A 22,350-nucleotide genomic window follows, 5' to 3' on the forward strand; every position below is an offset into this window, starting at 1 on the left:
GTATTTCTGGGTTTTATTCTAGTTCGCGCAAAGTATGGAGTTGGGTGGTAACCTACGAAAGTCTAGCTCAGTGATCATCAAAACTTTAAACTTGTATACATTTTAACAAACAAAGACATCAGCATTCCTTGGTTACCACCTGCATAAGTTTTCTATTACTTCGTACTGAAACCAGTATTTGCTAGTTGCATCTCACTTCTCATGCTAATTAGTCCGCAGGCGCAGTTCTTTCTTCCAGTTGAGTCTGGGGTCCGTTTTGGGTAGGCGGCCAATGGGTTGCGATCTCGCACTGCCGAAATTACGTTTCTCCCACTTACTGCTCCATTCTCCTGACTTCAGTCCTGGTGGCTCTCGTCCAGACAGCCCGTTCACTTTGGGATTGTCTTCCCTTTTCCTTAAAACGAAAGCTTATCCATGGGTGCGACATCCACAATTGCCCCACACCTGGGCGCGCACCTGGCTGGCAGGGGCGGGGTGACGGCGCCCCGTGCACACCGCGCATGCGCCTCCCGGCCGTGCCGTGTGCAGCGGGCCGCGGCGTGGGAGCGGCGCGTGCGCGGTTGCCGGGGCGACTGGAACACAACATGGCGGCCGGAGGGGAGCGCCGGGAGCGGGGCCGGGTCGGGCCCGGCCGCTCATCCGCCAATCCCGTCACCTGCGGGACGGCGCGGGATGCAGAGTAAGGGGGTACGGGTGAAGGTCTCGGGGTCTTTCTGAGGGGTGGTGCGGGCTCGGAGCCTCCAGGGAGGCTGGCGGTCACCAAGGGGGCTGTGTTCTTAGGAATTACCCGCGCTGAGGGGGCCGTAGGTGCTTCTATAGCCCCTGGAAATGCCGTCCCTGCCGCCCGTGGGCAGCTCCTGGGTCTCGCATGCCAACGCTAGCCTCTTCGTCGCACTCCTCCGCAACAGGGTGCGAATAGGTCTTTCTCTCGGCTCCTGCGGGGCATCGCCCTAGGTGCTGGTCTCTCCCAAGTGCTTTCTCAGGAATTGCTAAGTTTTCTTGGTTCGGCACGCCTTGCTTTCCATTGCTTAGCATCCTTCTTCACATCATCCCATGTCACACCCTGCACTCAGAGACATCTGGCGTGTCTCTGAGTGCAATAATTACGTACCATGGCCTTGAAGATCAACTTCTTGCTTTCTTCATTTCTTCTTTATTTCTCTCTTCCTACGTGTATCAATATCATACTTAAACATCATAGCTTTTTGTTCCTCGGTATCTTGGCATCTTTGTAACAAAGTGTCTGCTTTACGTTTTTATAATACCCTCTTTTGACTACTGTAGTGCTGTCTTCTCTGTCATTTTGTATTGGATTCTTTAATTCTAAATGATTATTAATTTTCTGCGCTCTCTAGTTGCAGTGATTGGGTGTTGTCTTTGAATTCCATCACTTGCCCATAATTTATATTTAGATTGTTCCTTATTTCGTGGGTTCTTTAGCCTCTTGCACATTAAAATCTTATTCTGTTGAATGATTCATGGCCACTTTTTTGGGGGTGTTAGACGAGTTCATATTGCTACAACTTGTTCTTCCCAACCTTTATTTCCCTTTCCACTAACGATTCTAAGCTTATGTGTGCTGAAACAGAGGGAAGAGGTTAGATAACATCTTTTGTTACAGATGCATGAAAGAACTGCTACCCAGTGATCAGGTTTCTTTTATTCTTCAATGTTTTATGCAAATTTAATTAAAACACTTCCTTTAATTTATCCTCAAACCTTTCAGTCTTACAGTGCTCATAACATTTTTAACCTTTCTTTGAATCTTCATCTTTGAGTACACCAAATTCAGGTAATCTAACTGGAAGTAAGTTTTGTTTTGTAGCTGTAACAATTTTCATAGCTTAAAGCTGCCAGGCTGTGACCTCGCTTTTTTTGTTCAGCGTGTGTTTGAAGTTTTTTGTTTTGGTGGGTTCTTTTTGTTGTCTGGTCACTCTCAGGATGAGATCACATCACGATCAGGATGGTGCTGAAGTGGATTTTTAAGAATCTCCAAAAATCTTGGTTTATGAGTGCAAAAATCAAACTTTTTTAGTACATCTACATTTTATTTCTTCTTATTCTATATAAACTTCTATGCTGTTATTCTTACAATACCTGATTTTCTTTCAGCTGCTGATTAAACAATAACTAATTCGTCATGTGATCATTCTCATTGTGTCCCTGGAGAAAATCTCTCTTATTTTAGTGACCTGTTTTGTTCAGAGTTTACACATTGACTTTATTAATCAAAGAGACATTTAAAATAATGCAATTTTCATTCCTGATTCTGCACTTTATTCAGTCAGTTGAAATTATTCAGGCCTTTGCTTCATTCTTTTCACTGGATGTATCTCATAAGTGCCAGGTTAAAGCCCCAGTTGTTTGTTATGTGTGGGGTATTTATTTTGTCTACAGAGCACTCTATTGTAAAAGAATTACAATAACAAGCTTTATACACTTACATGGAAAAGATCTTCAGTGCTGTAAGAATGTTTTAAAATGTGTAAAGGATTAACTCTTTGTACAGTATTAGAACTCTGCCGTTAAAAATTTAAACAACTCAAGTTGTTTTGAGCTCTCCACTGTGATCTGGGCTTCTTTTGTATGAGTAAAATACATTTATAGAAGAAAATATATAAACATAACCAAATAGTATAAACATACACTATCTGACTTCTGTATATGCCTAAAGATATTTTCATTAAATTTGTACAATAATGCTTTCCCAGCGTTTCTCTTTGCCCAAGTACTTAGGTTCATTAACATCTATGGCTGGTATGCCATAGATATTAAGATCTTATTTTCAGATCATATGATTTGAATTTTTTTTTAATGCCAGAGAACCAATTACTTGCATGTAAGAAAAACAAAAAAAACCCAACAACAACCAAACCAAAAAACCAACAAAAAACCAGGATGGCCATTTATTAGAATAAAAGAGTGTATCAATAAATACCTAACTTCTTTTGTGTCTATCTTGGGTATATTTTGGCCCCAGGGCTGGCTCTGACATTAAGAACATATAGCCATTGTGTTTCTGACTGGTTGGAGAGTATCAGTTGCTACCAAAAATATCCATTTACACTGAATTCTGTGAGAGTAGTATTTAAGTAGTCTGAATTCACAATGTCCATCTTATATTTAGCAATTTAGATAGGAAATTAAAACTTAAGGTGGGGATAGAGAGCATGGTGATTTTTGCTGTCAAGACATTGTTTCCTCAGTCTTGTTAGTCAAGGCTGAGGATAAGCTCGCTTGAAGCACTAACTGACCAGTTATCAATTAACAGCCAAAGCAATTAAACAGTCCCATGGTCTCCTCCCCATTTGGGAGTGTCTGTTAGAGATTGCCTCCTTTACCCACAATGATTTTCAAATTCAGTTTCTGCTTTTAAAATAGATCTATATGTAAATTGTCTATATTGAGTGCATTAGATGGTTAATTTAAAATTGCTCTGCTATTTTCAGTTTTTCAAAGTTAGATGGCCTAATTAGTTTATGATGCAGCATGATCAATAGTGATCAGAAAACAGAAGCAGCAGATGATAAAAATGAGAAGAGCAACTGACAATTCCCATGTAAGTGCTGCTACTGTATTGGATAAAGAGGGGTTGCAAGGGGAAGGTTTCTACTAATTAAAATACAAGCATTTGGCTCACAAGGAAAGAAAACACTTTGTTGTTTCTTTTTAACAGGAGCAAGTGTGAAAGCTGGGGAGATGAAAAGAGAATAAGACAACACAAATTGATTGTTAGTTGGAAGACAGCATTAGAATATCCCTGCCTAAGTAACTTTTCCCTCTGCAAAATTTCTTGGCAGGCTTTCTCCACTATAAGGCTGTGTTTATACTTGTAAATTAAGCATATCTGAAAATCTTCTTGGACACAAAGAGCAACTGGCATGAAATGGCCCCCATCTCTGCTAGTAAATTCTCTTATCTTCCAAAACAAGGCAGTAGGACAGAAACTGCTTGAGAACTGACCTTAGAAGGAGTCTTCACACCAGGCAGGGAAGGTGCCTCGGAAAGTGCTGATTGTCACAGGCCAAATCCCTGCCAGGGACTGTTGTCACAGTAACTAATAACAGGCAGCTTCACTGAATTTACTGCTATCGACATAGCTTGAGACTCCCACAGTTATTCTGACACCCATAAAGGGCTGAATATTATAAAAGAGGTTTTCTGCCCTGCCTCCCTCAAAATGACTGGGTTTGTATCTTTCTTGAATAATAAGACCATGTCAAAAGCAACAGTAGCATAAAGCTAATTAGAACTGGATTTTGCTCAGGTGAAATTACTGAAAAAAATTATCCAGGATAGAATCTGTAAGTGCTAAAAATAAAAGGCAATAGGAGGATGAGGTGGGTGAAGGAAACTAGGCACTGGGATTGGTAAGGAACAGTTAATCACAAAGCTGAAGGAGAATAAAGGAGGAAAGAAAAAAAGTCAATTCTGATGGAAATTAGAAGACCTGAAAATTAATATAAATAAAACTTTTCTGATAACCCTTATCTGCTTCATCTCTTAAAAGTTGTGCAGAATTAGAACTGACTGATTTTTCACATCCTTGTATTTGAAGCACATACTTATCAAAGCCAAACATTACTTTTGGCACAGTGCAAATCTCATATCTGAATTTAATATGGGAATCAAGCTTTAAAATCAGAAACTGCTTTGCTTAAAATAAAAAAAAAAACCAGACCAAACAACACCTCCACAAAAACCCCAACTAATAACCCCCATGGAACAATGATTCCATGATACACTTGCTTTCCAAGACAGTTTTGTTTTCAGTACATTGTAAATAAAGGAAGTTCTTTGGTTTTGTTTTTTTTGTGAAAGAAGCAAAGAATAAATTCAAATATGAATTGCTAATGTGCTGCAGCATAAAAAAGGTACGAAGGACAGTGTGAAGAGGCATCATGTCTCTGAACAAGGAGGTGGTAGTTTATTGTCTAAGAATTACTGTATTCTACTTTCTGGAATATAGGCAGCAAAATAATCTGGGCAGCAAAACTTCATTTGCTGTTTTTCATTTTATTTTCTCTCTACTTATATGTTAACAAAATACCTCTTATTTGAAAGTTTTCCATTAGTCAGCATTTGACAGATCAAATAAGGATTGATAAACAATCTTCATAACAATTTCAAACATACTGAAACAGTGTGTTTTTGTTTTTAGAATACCAGTTGGTAAGATAAGGAGAGGGAACATTTTCTGATGTTCTGGAGACAGTGAGTCTTAGGGAGGGAAAGTACTATGCAAGTAAACACATGAAGCAACATTTTGAAAGGTATGCATAATTAATAATGGGAATTCTACAGAAAATCTTGTTTAAATTCAGTGAGGGAATACGAAATTAAGACTAAGTGAAGCTTTTTAAATACACATGAATTAAAAAGGTTTGCATGTGGTACAGAAAGGGAACTCTGCCTTCCTGTTGGGCACTGGGGGGTTATTTCCTTGAGTACTCTTAATTGATGTCACCCACTGTATTAAATGGTGCCTGGCCACTGGGTCTAGGGTGAAACAAGATGAATGAGGAATAAATAGTTGATCTCTGCCTTGCCAAATGCCCTGAATATACTTGTGCTGTTTTTCTTTTAGCTGTCAATAATGATTGGAGGAAATGTGTCCGTCCTCTCCTTGGATAATACTTTTTTCAGTTTCTTTAAATAACTGTTTTAATGCAGGTTAAAACCAGTGTATTTATCTTTAGTCAATGTATAGCATTTAATCTCCTTCATATTTGCATTTATATTTACATCCATCATCCAGATGTTTTACGGTCACAAAAAAAATAGGTGCTTTTTATCAGTTAGGAAAATAGAGGAGAGGGCTGTGTGTAAGTAGACATAGATTTGACATTGTCCTCCAAGAATGTAAGTGCCAACCAGTGCCTCTTGGGTTACTGGTTTTGTATTCCCAGTTAAATATATTAAGCTCCTAATGAAATCACTGGGAATGACTCATTTGTACATACAAAGTGAGATGGGACATTTTGCTCTTGGGTGAGATTTCAAAATGTAACTCAGAGCTTCAAAGAATGTAAGTTAAAAAAAGAGAACTCAAATATCTTCAAGGAATGTGGCTTCTGATTCTCTGTTACATTGTTAGAGATCTGTTGGTCAATTTATACATTACCGACAACTGACAAAATTGTCCAATTTATGATCAAAGCAATATTTAAACTATCTGCTTAACTGTATCAAGGGCAGATGTATACAACTCAGTGGTTAGGCACAACAAGCAGACTCTTTCATCTTTTCATCTGAAACATCTTTTAGGCCTTTAACCCTTTGATAAATTGACTGACAAATTCCTTTGATGAAGTGAACTCTTTTAACAACAGATAACAACATTATTTTAAACAGAACCTGCCCATACAAGGTATTTCTCCTTGTTTCAAAGTGGAAAATATTGTTTTGGTGTTTAGCTGTAAGTCTGACTGGGAAAAGACGTATGTCCTGCTCTGATCCATTCAATAGTGTGCAAAGCTCTTTGTTTCCTGCTTCCTCCCCAGAGTTTCTGTAGCATGGTTTTTTTGTTTATTAAAGCCTAGGAGGGCAATGAAATAATATACACAATAATTGAATAGTGTCTATTTTTCATTTAAAAGGTTTCCATCAAAACTTAATTTTAAATATTAAATTTGGCAATGCATCACACTAAGCAATGTTCGGAATGTATGCTACAGCAGCGCAGAGTAAACAGTATCATACATACTCTTATGCAACACAAAATTCCTGCTGTAGCTCCTTGGCATGGTAACTGGTGTCTGGAGCTCAACACATGACTACTTTTTTTCTTGGGGTAAGCCCAGCTACTCCAAGCTGCAAGAAGGAATAAGCCATTTACTAATTACTGATTTGCTCAATAAAGAAACAGCAAGCAAGCAATTTATCAGGCCCTGCATTTGAAAGTTCAGTGACAAACTGAAGTTCTGACAGCCTCATGGCAGGGAAAAAAGTCAACTATAATCCAGTCCCTGACTGCAAGTCAGTCTTTCTCTTTTCTGTTTAATTCAACTTTAGTGTTGAAAAAGTGAATAATCTGAGATAAATACAAGCACTAAGGAGGCTGAGTCCACATCTTACTATCTTTATGTTTACATAAAGTTGTTTTGTATCCATGGTGCATTGATTTCTTTCTTCCTTATTCCTGTATTTGAACAATATCCTGTAACTTTTGGGTCTAGAGACAACCTGTAGATTCTTAACCAGCTTTTTATTTCAAAAGAAAGAAAAAAGCAACATGTTTCTCAAAATCTGAAGTCTACATGCCTGCCTTTGTTAAGAGAGTCTGATGTAGCTCTTGCTTTCGGTGGCTCTTTTCCAACAGACCAAAAATATTTCAACATCAGTATTAAAATTACAAACGAAATATATGCAAAGCATAGTTAAATTTCATCTCATACTATGTAATATTTGCTGGTGATTTCAATGCATGTCCCATATCCAGTTAGTCCTTTAACTGTACACCGTGGCTCAGTGTTCTGATTAGGCACACTCAGAGCTGAAATAGCCTCTGGTATGTAAAGATCTTGGCTTGACTTATCAATTTGAACTAGGGATCCAGGCAAACTATTTGGCAGTATCTTTTAATAGACAACTTTGCAAACACCCCTGTGCAAGTAGTTGAAGTTTAGATGTCAGAATTAGGCAGTGGCTGAGCTATGCTTTTGGAAAGAGGTGTCAGTGATAAAGTTGGGTTCCTTGTCCTCATTAAGCACTTCAGTGTCTTCTGGGGACACATTCTGTCTCACAGAGTGATCACGTTTTATGACAGCATTTACTCCACTACTGCATGTTACATTTCATCACTATGCAACAGCAGACATAACCTTCATTATTCAAATACTTGACACAAAACTTGTTGACTGCTCTGAAGTATTTTTTCTTGCCCTTCAGGCTGTCTTATTTCTCTGTTCAAGGCTCAGGTACTACACTGTTATTGCCAGGCCCATTTTCTACAAATACGTGGGAAGCCACTAATTGTGTCAGCAGTTTGGCTTTCTGGAATTGTCAGCCTCAGCTGCTGTGGTGTTAACTAAGTGTAATCCAGCTGGCCAGCCAGCTTGCTGAGCTCCTGCAGTCTGTCTGCAAGCTGAACTGCAGACTGTATCCTCAACCTTTTATTGGCTGGGTTAACACAACATTGCAGGGGAGATGTACTGTAATGCAATTATCTTACAAGAAAAACTGAAGACTTAAAGATGTCTGCCTCTGCAGGGCAGTGAAATGGAAAATAAAGTGTCAGATGTCTTATATCATAATTATACTTTAAATTGCTGTTGTCAGCAAAACAGTGATTCCAGACAGATACTCATTTCCATGCAACAGAACACTACTGGAGATCTATGTACAAAGTATTTTCACATGTGGTGTAATGGCTTCCCTCTCCTTTATTGTAAGTTTGTATCAATGAATTTACTGGAAATTTCTTGATACTGAACAGTGTGATATGCCCAGAAAACATATCTTCAAAAAGCTTCACAGAGTAAATCAGTTAACTTCTGGAGTGAGCACTTTGGATAGTATAAACTAAAACTATGATATGTCAGACTTAAGTTTAAAAACTTCTATGAGACAGTATCAATTAAAAATGAAAATGTCCATTTTAATACTGGTTAAACTAAGTGGTTTTTTTCTACACTGTGTACAAATCAATGTGTAAGTTTTATTTCTAGCTTAGAGTCTCCTTATTTGTTTCTGCAGTGATGAAAATGCTGGCTCCCTTTCACTGTTATGTGAATTTATGTATATGAATATTTATGAGCTGATAAAAGGTATGTAGCATATGCTTAAGAAACACACAAACTTAAGAAACACACAAACTCTCCTTGTGTAGATCACATAGTGGAATTAATTATTTTTCCCTCGGTTGTTCACTGTTACCGATTATAAAACTCATAGGGAATTTTATGCTGTACTGCTTTACCCTTTAGTTCTTGCCAGTGGAATATAATCAACTGTTTAAGGCATGAGTGCATGCAGGTTTCCCATGAGTCAAGTCCATAGCCATCTATTCTACAGTCAAACAACCTTGACTGCAAAACACAAAATAATTGCTTTATGTAACAAAAAATAAAACTTAAACAGATTCTTAGGTCAGGGCTGCAGTGAGGTAATAAGAAAATTATTCCCATTTGTTTCAAAACTATTGAATCAATGAATAAGGATTTTCAGTTTTTATACCTAGTAAAAAAGCCTTTCACTAAGTTTTCTTTATAAAATAACACTGTTCTCTGATACCTCGTATAAATTCTGGAGCTGTTTGTCAAAGCAGGTCAGAGACCATAAAGCTTAAGGAAGAGTTCCTATAAAAAAATGTAGAACAAAAGCTGATTTAAAACCAGATCTTATATAAACAGTAAAGGAATTGTATACAGCAAATTAAGGGGCTTACAATTCATAAGTAAATTATGTAGTATATAAATACATATATATATGAATAAAATATATATATGAATAAAAAGTATTAATTTAAAAAAATGAATAATTAAGAATTTGTAGTGTCTTAACAGTTGGGAGATTAATTTAAGTAACTGAACATGCAACTGTCATTCAGTGTAATAGAATAAAGACTTGTTCCTGAACATGACACTGGTGACACTGAGTATTGAGATCTCTAACAAAAGGAGTAACTCTGTTTCTGACCTAGATAAGAATGTGAGACGAAAATTGAGTTGTTTGCTGATTGCTGAAGTAGACATTAGTGTGTACTGGTTTTAATAAGACATCTTGGGTTTGCTATATTTAGCATGGTATTCAGATGGAAATTGGAATCATCATTTCAGTATGTTCAGATTTTTTTTTTTTTTTAAATTTTAAAATACAATTTCTTTCAAAGTTTTCCAGAAGAAGATTGTTTTCACACCACCTACTTGTAGTAACCTCCTTTCCTATGGCATGGTGAATCAGTTCAAAATGAAATCTGTGTTCAACAGTAATCTGAAATGCTGCAGTTGGGGATTATCTGAACATTAATCTGGGTTTACCTGAACTTCTGTAAACTGCTGATTCTTCTTTATGGTCTGAATTTTGAGTCTGGATTGTGTTTACCATGATACAGTGCCTTATTTTTAATGTTGTATAAGGTAGTGGCACATGGGGTGGAGCTTGTCAAATCATAGAATATAATAGGAAAGTGAACTGGACTGAAAACGAATTTTTAATTTGACAAGGAGTATGGAGACACTTCTGTAATTATGAGGACAGTTCACTGTAATGCTACTAATGTGGAAAGCTGATACTTTTGATTTTTTCCTTAAAAAATCAAGCGATCCATGTTACTTCAATCAAGATAAGGATATTTGTCTTTACAGAAAGTCATAATTCTCTTGCTGTTAATTTATAGCAGCGGCATTTAATAACTGAAAAACAGTCTTGCCCTTTGTTAAATCAACAGCAGTTTGGTCATTTAAAGCAAAGAAAAAAAGGGGCTCTGAGAGAGGTGTGGAGTATCTCTCAAGAGAAATGACAGAAGCTTCAAGTGCCACTGCTTTAGGATTCACTTCACCATTACTGCCAAATAAGGTTTCTCCAATGATAAGTCTGGAAGCAGAAGAGCATCTGCTCCAAATTTTACTAGTGACATGTAATAAAAAAGCAACTGAGCATGACTTCTTTTTATGAAAGCCCAATTCCTTAAATACAAATAATAATCTAAATTGATTTGAATAGCAGCATTCTATAATATTTTTTCCACTATAAATGACAAAAATCCTGATGTTGAAAGCACCATTTATCTCTACAGGGGCACTACTACTACAATTCCCGATGTAAATGGTACTCTGTTCCAAGTGCTTTGTGATCTAATCCCGATCAGTGGATTATGTGACTGCCTGGAGGAGCACTGTAATCAGTTGGGAACACAAATCCCACTGGCTGCTGGGGCCCTGGCCTCAATGAGTTACTGTCCTCATAATCTCCCTCCTCCTCCCCAGCCAATTACTCATACTACTGTCATCATGCAGATCAGTACCTGCTTTGTTTTTCAAAAATGTGATCATTTCTGCCTCCGTTGATGGCATTGCAGCATTACATAAAGGCATTACAGCAAGATTAAAAGGCCTTTGGAGCCTATAAAAGAAAAAAGCTGAGCAGTTACTGAATGGCTCTGAAAAATAGATAAAATTTATAACTGTAATTATTGCCTAATGGCAACAGCAAGCTAAACTACATAGGTTAGCCTTTAATTTGCAATTCAGATGTGAATCACAGTCATTTAACCATTGCAGTAACTTGAGGTGATTGATACAAATCTTGAGCCTTAAAGACAATTACTTTGAGTAGAGAGGAAATGAGATATTTAGAAGTGAAGTACTGCAGTTCTGCTAGAACTTGAGGAAATACATATTGCACGTAATACATGCAGTAAAAACTAAGGCATCTTACAGAGTATTGAATTGACAGTTGTTAGCTGAGCTATTTTAGTGCATACTGAAATATAAATTATGTCAGAAGTTGAGTGGAAAATTAATTACAAAGCTAGCTATAAATTACAGAAGTAGTATTGATGCCTTTTCCTGGTCTTAAAATCAAGAGGCATACACAGTTAGAAGGGGAAAAGGGATTTTACCTTGGTATTTATTTTTAAGGATCCTTAGGTGCACACGTCCAGGTCATATGCATCGAGATGCACCCCGCCAAGTCTATCTCTGTCCCCTCTGTTTCTGTGTCTCCCTTCCTCCCCCCCCAACATTGGGTATAACATTATAGGTTTTACTAATTAGCTTATCTATCAAAGATTCCCCAATGAGAGGCTCAAGTGAGCCCCCCTCCCCAAGGAACCTTCCCCTGGATGGTTCTATCTTGGTTTACAGAATATGTTCTGGAGAGGACCTTGGGGTCTGGGGCACACTGATCCCTAGCTACGAAGCTTCTAAAATGTTTAGTCTCTTAGCTTGACAAACAAGTCCAAGAATGTAGGCAAAAAGCACTAGGAATACAGAAGTTGTAAAAAGGTATAACAGGGTGTAAGAGAAAAGGCAAAAATCTTCATGGCATCAGTATAATTGAAAAAGGTGGTATCAGTGCACCTCGGGAAGCTGAAGACTATGGTATTTGTATTCTGTTCTTTACTAAAAGGGACTCACACCACCTGAAATTTTATTCTAGGAAGGAGAAAGCCATCACCTGAAAAAAAAAATTAGGAATAACATGTACCAGTTATGCAAATCTCTAGATTGTGTACAATAGGTTTTACACAGGTAAAAGACCTGGTTCAGCAACAGCTTTACAGCAAATGTAGCATACATTTATTTCAGGGTCATCTCTAAGCAGAGACAGAATTGTCTGGGGCAGCAGCAGACTGCTGGAGGCAGAGAAGAGGCCATGGCCCAGATACATCTTTGCCTGCAGCAGAGCCCTAGGAGGCAGCAGGCAGCCAGAGCTGCTGCCAGCTCCCAAAGGAGCTCTAGTACCTGCTGCAGGTAGCCCTCCTGGGAGGAGATGGCCCTTGCAATCCCTCCGGTAGCCCTGATGAGAGCAGAAGCAGAAAGCCTGGCCTCTCCTTCCTGGACTTGCCCATTCCCCATTCCCATATCTGTAGCTGTTGTCTCACCATGATGGCAAAATTTAATTTTTTACTATTCTGTTGATAAGTTTGAAAAAAGTGCTGGTTTCTTTAAGTTTTGGGGTTTTTTTACAAATAACTGGAAGCACTGATAATGTTTATCTTTTTACTGAATTCTACTCTCTGCTGTGTTTGTATTAGTACAGAAATGAAGTATTTCAGAGAGATGGACAACCAGAAAACATAATAATAAAGGTAATTAATTTTATGTGAGGATATTTAACTAAAAGTGAAATGTATTTTTCTCTTTACTCTGAGAAAGTAATGTTTCTTCATGAATAAAAGTAAAATTTTTTAGGAAATACATAGATGGTTACTGTATTCCTGATCTAGGGGAATGAACAAACAATTTTGTTATTGGCTAAAAAATGGCTGAGATGCATTACACCCTGCATGTGTTCCCTCCAACCTAAAAACCTATTCTTTATCCACTCTTAATATATATTTTCCTTTCTGTCTTAATCTAGACACAAGAAACAGGGTTTACTTTTGCAGCTCTTTGTTTCTACATTCAATTCCTATACTTAGTGGAAGTTACACATACAAAAGAGAGCAGAAGATAGTGGCCTGCAGAAGATTTCATTGTAACCATCTCTCCTGACAGTTTTACAAAGTTATTTTGCTAATGTTTGAAAAGCAAGGATTTTTAAATTTAGTTTATGAAATTTTATTTTCTGAAGATAAATTTTTCTTTTAAGTCATAGAAGAGTACAGGAAAAGCCAAAGCCACGTATTATATCACTGCTAAACAGAAGAACTCTAATAACTTAATCCAGATGTCCTATTTAGTAGCCTTTCCTTCTGTGATAGTCCCTATGCTCTTAGGCCTTTCTTTTCATGATGTACAGAACAGTATTTGCATTACGTACTATGGACACAGATATCTTCATACCTGGAGCTACTTACTATTTTAATGCAGCTTTACTGCTGTGATACTACTACCCCTGGATTTTGGAAAGTTTCCTCTTAAAGTAATCTGTGATTTCTTTTATGATTATTACAGTCATTGCTTGAATATTTTACTGTTTGTAATTTGTGGAAATTACTTATTTTTGCAGCAGAACACCCTGAAGTTAAGAGATTTTGGATCTTGTATGAGTATCTATTCTCAGCAGGCACATAGGTAATGTACCTCCCCGCACTGGTACTGAGCACCTGAATGTTTGCTTACAAATGGGCATTATAGTTACAAAATTGGTATATGGAGTCCTGGCTGTGCTTTCTATGAAATCACAAGGTACAGTGTTCAGTGGAGGGTTTTGCGTATCATTAATCAAGATAATCAAAGGTAAATAGCTCAAATTAGGAGCATGTGGTTTGGGTAATATGATCTTTGTTTCCATGGATTTGTAGAAGCTTCTGTGCTTAAGTCTGCAGGGTTCATGAGGCAGTAATCCGGTCTGGTCTGGCACTCTCTTCACCCAATGGCAGGTTAGTAATAAAGCAGTCCAAGAGAACACAGTACAAACAAAAGTGATTTACGAAGAAACACTTTGGAACATTTTTCCGATGGCTTCATATTTAGTAAAAATGTATTTTCTCTGCTTTATCTCTGTGTAGAGTACGGCTCATTTCCTCTCATGAGCACCACAGAATACCCTCAGTCTTGTTAATGCACTTAGTGGTAAAGTGTTTCCCGCTTTCTTTGGACTTACTAATACTTTCTGCAAAAACAGAGATTAGAGAATACCCTCCCTCTAATTTATGACTTTGATTTACAGTATAGTGTGTCTAAGACCCCTGTGCTACTAAGATCTTGTGTGCTGGTATATTTTGAAATCAGGTTCTGATGAAGGAAGAGTTCAGGAAAACACAAAGTCTTTTAAGATTTTTGGTAATGATGAAACTATAACTCAAAAAATTTGTCACTGGTCTTCAAGGAAAAAGGAAAAATACCCATGAGTATTTCTCCAGTATCTTTGTGCCCTAGCAACAGCAGCAGTTCTTTATTCTCCTCCCACACTGCTGTCTCTGATATGCAACCAGGACTGATAACATTTGCTTTGCTTCTTTCCTCCTCCACATGGCAAGTGCAGCTGCTGCCATCACCATCACATTAAATGACAACCATTATGCTTTGCCTGCTAACTTGTAGAAACATTTCTACTTCTCCAGCCAGAAAACTTAAAAGAAAAATCCCAAATGTGGCAGTACTTTTGCAAAGTAAATCGGGACCAAAAGCTTTAAGAATGCCACGTTTTTTCATTTCAGCTTGAATCAGCTGGGCTTTGTAGCTTTGTAAGAAAATTACATGCTGCAAACTTAAGTTTTCTTAGGAAAAAAGAGGCAAACCTTAAAAATATTTCCTTGTTGTTTCAGCTTAATGTAAAAAATTTCACGCTTTACAACCACTAAGTGTTTTCAGACGCCTTATAGGTGTGTTCAGAGAGAAAGGAGGGATGTTCATTGGAAATTACGGAATTGAAAGAGATACAGTCTTGCCAAACTAAAGGCAGTTATGGACAGGTTTGTTTCTTTTTCAGTGCCTCCTGCAGTTGTTGCTGTTGAATGGTTGCATAAGCCTTTATGCCTTACACCACCTTGTATAAGAACTTTTAGTCTTTTACACAGCCGTGCTGATCTTTCAAATCTTGTTGTCTCACCATGAGGGCAAAACTCCCTCTTTCTGTTCCCTATAAATCATGATTCCTGGATCGCACTTTTCAGTGGCTTGCACAGTTGTTCTCCACTTTGGTACAGTTTTAGATTCAAAGACAGCACATTTTTTAGTTCACACAGAAGCTAGTCCCAGCTGCATGTCTTGATGCAGCTGCACAATGTGAATCAGATCTTTTCTCGCCTTCCTCTACTCTAAGCTTTATGAAGACACTCAGAGGAGTGTGCAGCCAGCTGTTTGACTGAATTTGCAAACAGTTAAAAAGAAGTTTCTCATGTCTACAAAGGGGCTGAGTGTTTTGCTTTCAAGAGTCATGTGGTGCTACTGAAGTGTTTCTTATATTATAAGCCCAAGGAAAAAAGCAACATGTGCAGGAAATAAATGTTAGTGGACCTGACTAAAGTCAGATTGGTTTAATATGATAACAGTGTTTTCAATGACTCCGTGCAAGTTTTATATTAACTGAGGATCAAGCTCAGGAATGCAGTTCAAATTACCATCTTTCCAGTACTGCTGCTTATAAAGAACCTGTGTAGGAATGGAGTGTTATAAATACATTTCTATGTGCATACACAGAAAGAGGGACTGCTTGATTCTACACATTGTCTTTTAGGATCTGCCACTTTACTAGAAACAAACACAATCCCAGATCCATTGCCCTTCACTACAAGGGATGTTCTCTTTACCTATTTTGCCCCAAACCAGCAGGAGAGGGAAGCTACAGATTTCCATTTAATAACCCAAGCTACTCCTTCAATACAAACCAGCAGCTGTGTTGCTCTGCTGCTCACATTATCCTCCAGTTGTTGATAGGTATTAAACTGTCCACGAATAATTCTAACATGTTCTCTTCCTCATAAAAGAAGGGGTTTTTAAATCAAAAGTGACAGTTTAACCGTCTTCTCTAGTGCTAATACCATCTCTTACCTTGCAGTTTCCAGCCTCTTTTTCTTGGAACTAGTGAGCTGGACCACATTTCAAAAATCCATGAAGTTACAGGCACTCCTGGTAACAAAACTCCGGAAGTGCAAGCAGTAAGTATGTACTCCCATAGTTACTAATCTCACTGTTTCAATATCCACAATAGAGCTGTACAGCTGTGTGCAATTTCTGCCCAGGGAACCACCAGAAAAACCTAAATCTGTGCAGTGTCTTCTAATCTCTACCCAGAGACAGTCACCCATTAATGAACCTTACAGGCAGAGCAGAGGAAATCTGAGCCTTACTTGGCCTTTTATTTCCTTAGTACCTTTAAGGCCAATGACATAAATTTTTAGGAAAGAAAAGGGTTTTTTATCAAGTACTGCTTACTTTTTTCTTATGAATGATTACCTAAATCAGGTGAATTCTTTCTTTTCAGTAAATTGTAATCCTCTCTGAATATGCATGAATAAATGTTTTTCTCAAACTTGTTTAACACAGGTCAAGAATTTTGAGTTTTGAATCCTCCCTTTAAAGAAAGGAAAAGGAAAATCTTCTATTTTGCACAAATTGCCTTTCAAAGGTTTCTATTTCCTGTGTGCAATGCTAAAATATTACCCCAGTGAGAGAACTGCTGCCCATCAAGCCTTACAGCACCCTTATTTTCAAGAATTCTGGCAAGTGACTTCAAATCACTTCAATTTTGAAGACTCAAATCAAAAGGTGGGGGGAATGTTGTGTCCATGTTTCAAGTGGAGTAAAATTAAATTTGTTTCCAGTGCTAGTCCTTGGCTTCTCAACAATGAACATAATTCAGTCAGCGTAGTTCTTTGCATTGAGTCCGAACCTTACCTAAAACACTACTGGTGTTTGTCTCTATTTTTCTTTTCGCCCCAACCTTTTTAAGGCAGCCAGTACACAAGCTTTAACTATGCACAAAAAATTAAGACTAGTAGGAAATACATCAGGGCAAGTGCCTCAGTATTTGTGTCAAATTTCAAAGGCAAGTCCAAGACAGGTAGTACTTAAGTGGAAGAATTGTCAGCCCATTTAGAGAAAGTAATTTGTAGCACTGAGCTTGTTAGCTAGAAACAAATGTTTTACTTAAGCTGATTACTTGGGTTTATTCTGCCTAAACACAGATCTTTATTTGGTGTGATGCAGTTACCCCTCCTCCCAAATCCCTAACATACGCGAGTTAAAATTTAGAAGCTCAGATACCTCATAATCCCCTCAGTAGACTCTAGTTAAGAGTTGCTGTTACTTAAAGGGTCAGCTCCACCTTATTTTTAAATATCATCCTTCTGTTTTTGATGTCTCTCTTTGAGTTAAAGAGTTTTCCAGATGAAGTTCTGGCAGAGACAGGGATTATGCTTTTGCCTTTTCAGGGCTTCAGTCTACATTTTGAGCAAATAAAAACTTTTTTTAAAAAACTTAATTATCCTGTATATAGTCGATATCTGGGAAAAGTCTAAGTGTGTATTTGACATGAAATAAAAAATAATTAGATTCAAAATTCTGACAAACTGAAACTTTGTTTATATATCAGCTATGTGAAAAATACTCGTATTCACTTGCTGTTATCAACAAGGTGAGGTGGAAGTTAGTACTACATGGAAAACTTCCAAATACAGGTTTTTTCTCAAAAACCCCCACAAAATACAGGTTTTTTCTCAAAAACCCCCACAAACTACCAAAGAACAATTATAAATTATTTTCTGTTGTGCATTCAGCTTTGAAAGCATGAATTCTCCTTCTATGGGAGAAGCCACTTTTCCCACTAATTCAGTTCTGGGGTTAATCAGTGTAGGTTTTCTAAGAAGTTCCTTTGGGCAAGATTTCAAGAAACATCAAGTAAGGCAAGTAATTTTTAAAAAGGAGTGAGGTGAAATTGTATTTGGCTGAGGGTTTTTTATTTCTGATTATTTGGGTTTTCTCTTCTATCTGTGTTCCTTAAGATGTTCTCAGAAAGAAACTGAATCTTTTTTATTTATTTTAAAAGCATTCTCTTAGGAACATCCAGGAAAAAAACCCAAATCCGCAACATTGGCCTCCTCTGGGAGAATTACCAAAATTAAATTTTTCTGGAGTAGCCAAATTGACTTCCTGTTCTACTCCTACATTGCATTCAGTTTTCCAGGGATGTAAGGAAGGTGGTGGAACCCCTGTGTTCCAGTCTGTCAGATTTATTGGATCAAATACTGAGGTGTAGACTCTCACTTGCCCACTGAAGCACATTTGAAACTTCTGTTGTTTCTTCAACAGTCTGAGAAACAGAAGGCACTTCAGTCTTCCCTGAAACATTTCCATTTGCCTGTTATAGAAGGAGCAGAAGTGAGGAAAAGCCTGGCTATGCAGTGACAGAGACCCAGTCATGCTTCTGTTGTTAGAGATCTAACAAGAACAGCAGTGCCTGAATTTGTATTGCTCTGACAATTTGTAGGAAAACCCCACAAAGTTTGAGGGCTGCTTTCCTACCATTTTGATACTCTGTTCCTGAAGGGGGTCAATATTTAATTAAAGCATTGTTCTTGCAGAGCACAGAGAGTATTCTGCATTGAACTTCCTAAGTATTTGTTCCTTTTAGAACCTGGTGGAGGAGGAGGTTAGTTAAAAATAACATGAAAGGATTCTTTGAGCTCAAGTATTAGGAATGGAATGTTATCTACAGAATTTAAGTTTTCAAATTGTATTACAAATGACAGCTAACTGCTGTATTTTTTTTAGATGTAAGGGTTTGGTTGGGTTCTTTTCAGTTAGCTCTGGAAATTATTCCTCTCCTCTATTCAGTAACTTCCACCTCAGGTTTTACTGAGAATGTGCAAATTGTACAATCATATGAGATACTTGATTTTGATGCAGTTTTTGTAACTGCTGAGTATTTTTATGTAACTATAACTTAAAGTTAAACCAACCTTTTATCTGATTCAAAAGCAAGTAAAACTTAGTCACCATTTGCTTCAAGCCATTGATCTTAACATTAATCAAAAGTCTTAACAGGGGCTGATATTGCAGCCAGTTGCTTCAAAGAGCAGTAAAAACACATAGCTGATCATGCATCAGAAATCTGGGACACAGATCATCAGTGACAATTTAATAGAATGGTTCTGATTGCTATATAAGGTAAGAGTTAAAAGGCAGTATCTTATCTTACTAGGAAAGAATCTTTATTCCAAATTGGTACCACTGATTTTAAAATTCCTGAGATCTAAAAATTTGCTTTAATTAATTTGCAATACTTAAATTTGGTGATGTGTTACAGAACAGTTTTGTTATTTAGAAAACAAAAGTCTGTGAAAGTCATACTTGTCTGGGGGTTAAAAATCTTCTGCCTACCAAGCGTGCATGCAAGACAAGTTCGGCAAATAACTTTTTTGGACATTTTTATAGTTAGAAAAGTTAACTCTGCTCATAATTGGGAAGTGATCATCATTTTTTTCCAAAACCAAACACTGGGCTCTGGTGCTGCTGTTCAAAACCCCAGCCATGAGCAGGAGAGCAGGAAGCAAAGGGCATTTTGTGTGAGAGGCCCTGCTGTGGGGAGGCACCATGGAAAAATGGGGCACTGGGGGGAGCACATCACATCCAAGTCACTAAGCCAACACTTATCCATCAATTTGAGACTGATGTTTTAGATCCAGACAAACTATTTATTCCAACCAGTTAAGATGCAGCCAAAACAATGCAGTAAAATTCAGGTTAACATAAAGATCTTGTAAGAGTAAAAATTATGCCTGCTCTCAGCTCTTCTGAGATTCCACAGGGCTGTGCCTTTGTGAAAATAATTCTTCTTTTCACTTTAAGGTCTTCCAGTAAGTGGGTTTTTTTGCTGTGGTTTGTTGATTGGTTGATTGTTCTTGTAAGAAGAGGCATCTCAGCACTTACAGGGTTCTGTTTTGACTGGATTAGATCCTAATCCTTGTTCAGGTTCTGGACAACTTTGAGCATGCCCAAATTCCACATTGTAGCTTTTCCATGTGGAGAAGCTCATGAAGCTTGAATTTTTTATGAATCCTTTTGACATCGACTGCTTAAAAGCACTTGTCTACCTTATGTTTATCTTCATGTTTAGAAGATGGTATTACTATCACATACTGTACTGAGGATCAACATGACATTTTTAAGGAGATTCTTGAAAATGTGAAAATACTTGCAGGTAAATGTGGTGCAGACTGTGGGAGTATTTGATACTGATTCAAATTTGACTGTCCAAGTTGATTATCATGCCACCTGCATCATGCACCACTGCTCAATTTATGTAATTTCTTCATAGCAAACTTTCAGAATCTTAATATCAAGAACAGAAAAAATATCCCAGCCCTGGGAAGAATTCTTTTAAAATAAGCCTAAAGCATTTGAACAAGGCTCTGCAGGGAAACCTCTACTCGTATTACGTGTGCCAAAGGAAGAGCAGATTTCTCTTACTAAGACTGAACAAATACATAAGCCAAGTTTTAGTGGAGGAAGTGTTTTACATCAGTAGAATGAGAGCATTGCAACAAAGGGAAACAGCAGAACACAGCGGTACAGTTAACTGCTCTTTCTCATTTTACTGAAACTCCTACTGCATGGATGCTGCTTTCCTCCTGTTCCAAGCAAAAAGTGTTCTCCTGAACACAGTAGCTCAAAGTGCTGTGAAAGTACATAAAACCACAGTGAGTGGCTGAGTTTTCCTGCTCTATTATGTTTCAGTGAATCATCTCCCCACTTCTGTCATGCTTTCATGTTAGCAGCTCATACTGATAGAACAGAGAACTTCAACAATAAGGCAATACAGTATTTGTCTGAATACCTACCATAGTGGTTTTTTTATAGATAGATATAGATATGAGAAAGGTGTGATGCTACACTTAGAAAATGAAATTAAGGACTGCAGGTCTATAGGCAACACAGTGCAACAGTAACCTCCAAGTTCTTACCTTTGGAACACTGAGAAAAGGTGCCATGAGCTTGTCCAGTGTTTTTTTCTAGAGAGGAAGATGGTGAGTTGCTTAGTGCTGATATATTTGGAGTTGAGCATAATGAGTAGCATTAAAACTGATGGTCTAAAAATAGGTAACTAACTGGATCCAAGGGAGCTTGCTCTCCACTGTTGTTAATTTCTTACAAAAAAAGAGGACAAATCCAACTACCCACATTTGATGGATTGTTCTGACTCAGAGCTCTCTTACCTAGCACTATACAGAGTAAGTCAAAGCTCAGATTATCAAAACTATATTCCTGATGGAGATATATTAATTGTATTGGTTGCCTCCTGTAATCTTTTTCTGGAAGCCTCAAACCACAGATGCTGAAGTTCAAGTAATTTGACTAAAAAATATAAAATTCCATCAAATTATGTTTGCACAAGGTACCTTTCTGATTTCAAATGTTACTGCCACTGTTTGCTTCCCTAATTCATACATCAGGCAGGTGATAATTCATACATGGGGAAGAAGATGAAGTCAGAATTTTTGGTAAGTTTTAACCTGGAGGGAAAAGGCTACCAGAGTAACATCTTGTGTATTATCACATACTGTGTACCTGGGGCTGTCAGGCTGTTATAATGAGAATGACAATTTCATGTTCAGCAGATCATTTTTGCTATAAAATTGCAAATCTTAAGTGAAGGACCACATTGGAATTTTTCTTCATTTCTTTTATGCTTTCAGGTGGATCTTACTCAGTTTGGCACATACAGTGCTTCAAGGATATTTATTTCCTAACAAGTTCTTTGCTGTTAAACCTCTGGAGACAACTTACACTTCCCTGGCTGTTGGACGAATAGGCAAACTTGAATTTTCCCACCTGCTTTATAGTTAAAATACACCCAACTTTAAACTACAAACTGGCAAGTATGGTTCCTACCCTGATTCTTCCAGCTAAAATTCCATACTGAGATTATCTCTGTTCTGCTCACTTTTAATTATTATTTTAAATGTATTAGGAAAAAGATTTTTATTAAAAGCTGTATCTACAGTAGAGGACTTAAGTTCTTTCCAGGTAAGTTATTAGTGTCCTATTTCTTACTAAAATAAATTTTTTCCATATGGAATAGAGTGTGGTATGTCTAGATGACTGCCCTAATAGTAAAGAAGAGGCTGAAAAAAGAAAACCCAAACACATTCCTTGTGTGCTGCTGAACTACAATTTGTGGCGGGGACATACCCTGCCAACACAGATGTGAGTAGCTCCTGTTGTTACCCTGATATTGGATACTGCAATTCTTTCCCGACTGGTTTTGTATTTTTCCAGCTGAAGGAAAAAACGTCTT

At 37.6% G+C, this 22,350-nt stretch overlaps 1 protein-coding gene across 1 annotated transcript; it reads left to right on the plus strand.

The window, feature by feature from the left end:
* The first annotated feature begins 414 nt into the window (after window positions 1-414).
* MOK (MOK protein kinase) lies at window positions 415-16,694 on the plus strand. Its single transcript, XM_032111658.1, has 4 exons — window positions 415-687; window positions 12,701-12,754; window positions 13,618-13,682; window positions 16,599-16,694. The coding sequence occupies exons 1-4, from the start codon at window positions 415-417 to the stop codon at window positions 16,630-16,632; spliced, it is 426 nt and encodes a 141-aa protein (XP_031967549.1). The 3' UTR covers window positions 16,633-16,694.
* The last annotated feature ends 5,656 nt before the right edge of the window (window positions 16,695-22,350 follow it).

This window comes from Corvus moneduloides, chromosome 6 (assembly GCF_009650955.1).
Source record: "Corvus moneduloides isolate bCorMon1 chromosome 6, bCorMon1.pri, whole genome shotgun sequence".
NCBI classification, from domain to species: domain Eukaryota; kingdom Metazoa; phylum Chordata; class Aves; order Passeriformes; family Corvidae; genus Corvus; species Corvus moneduloides.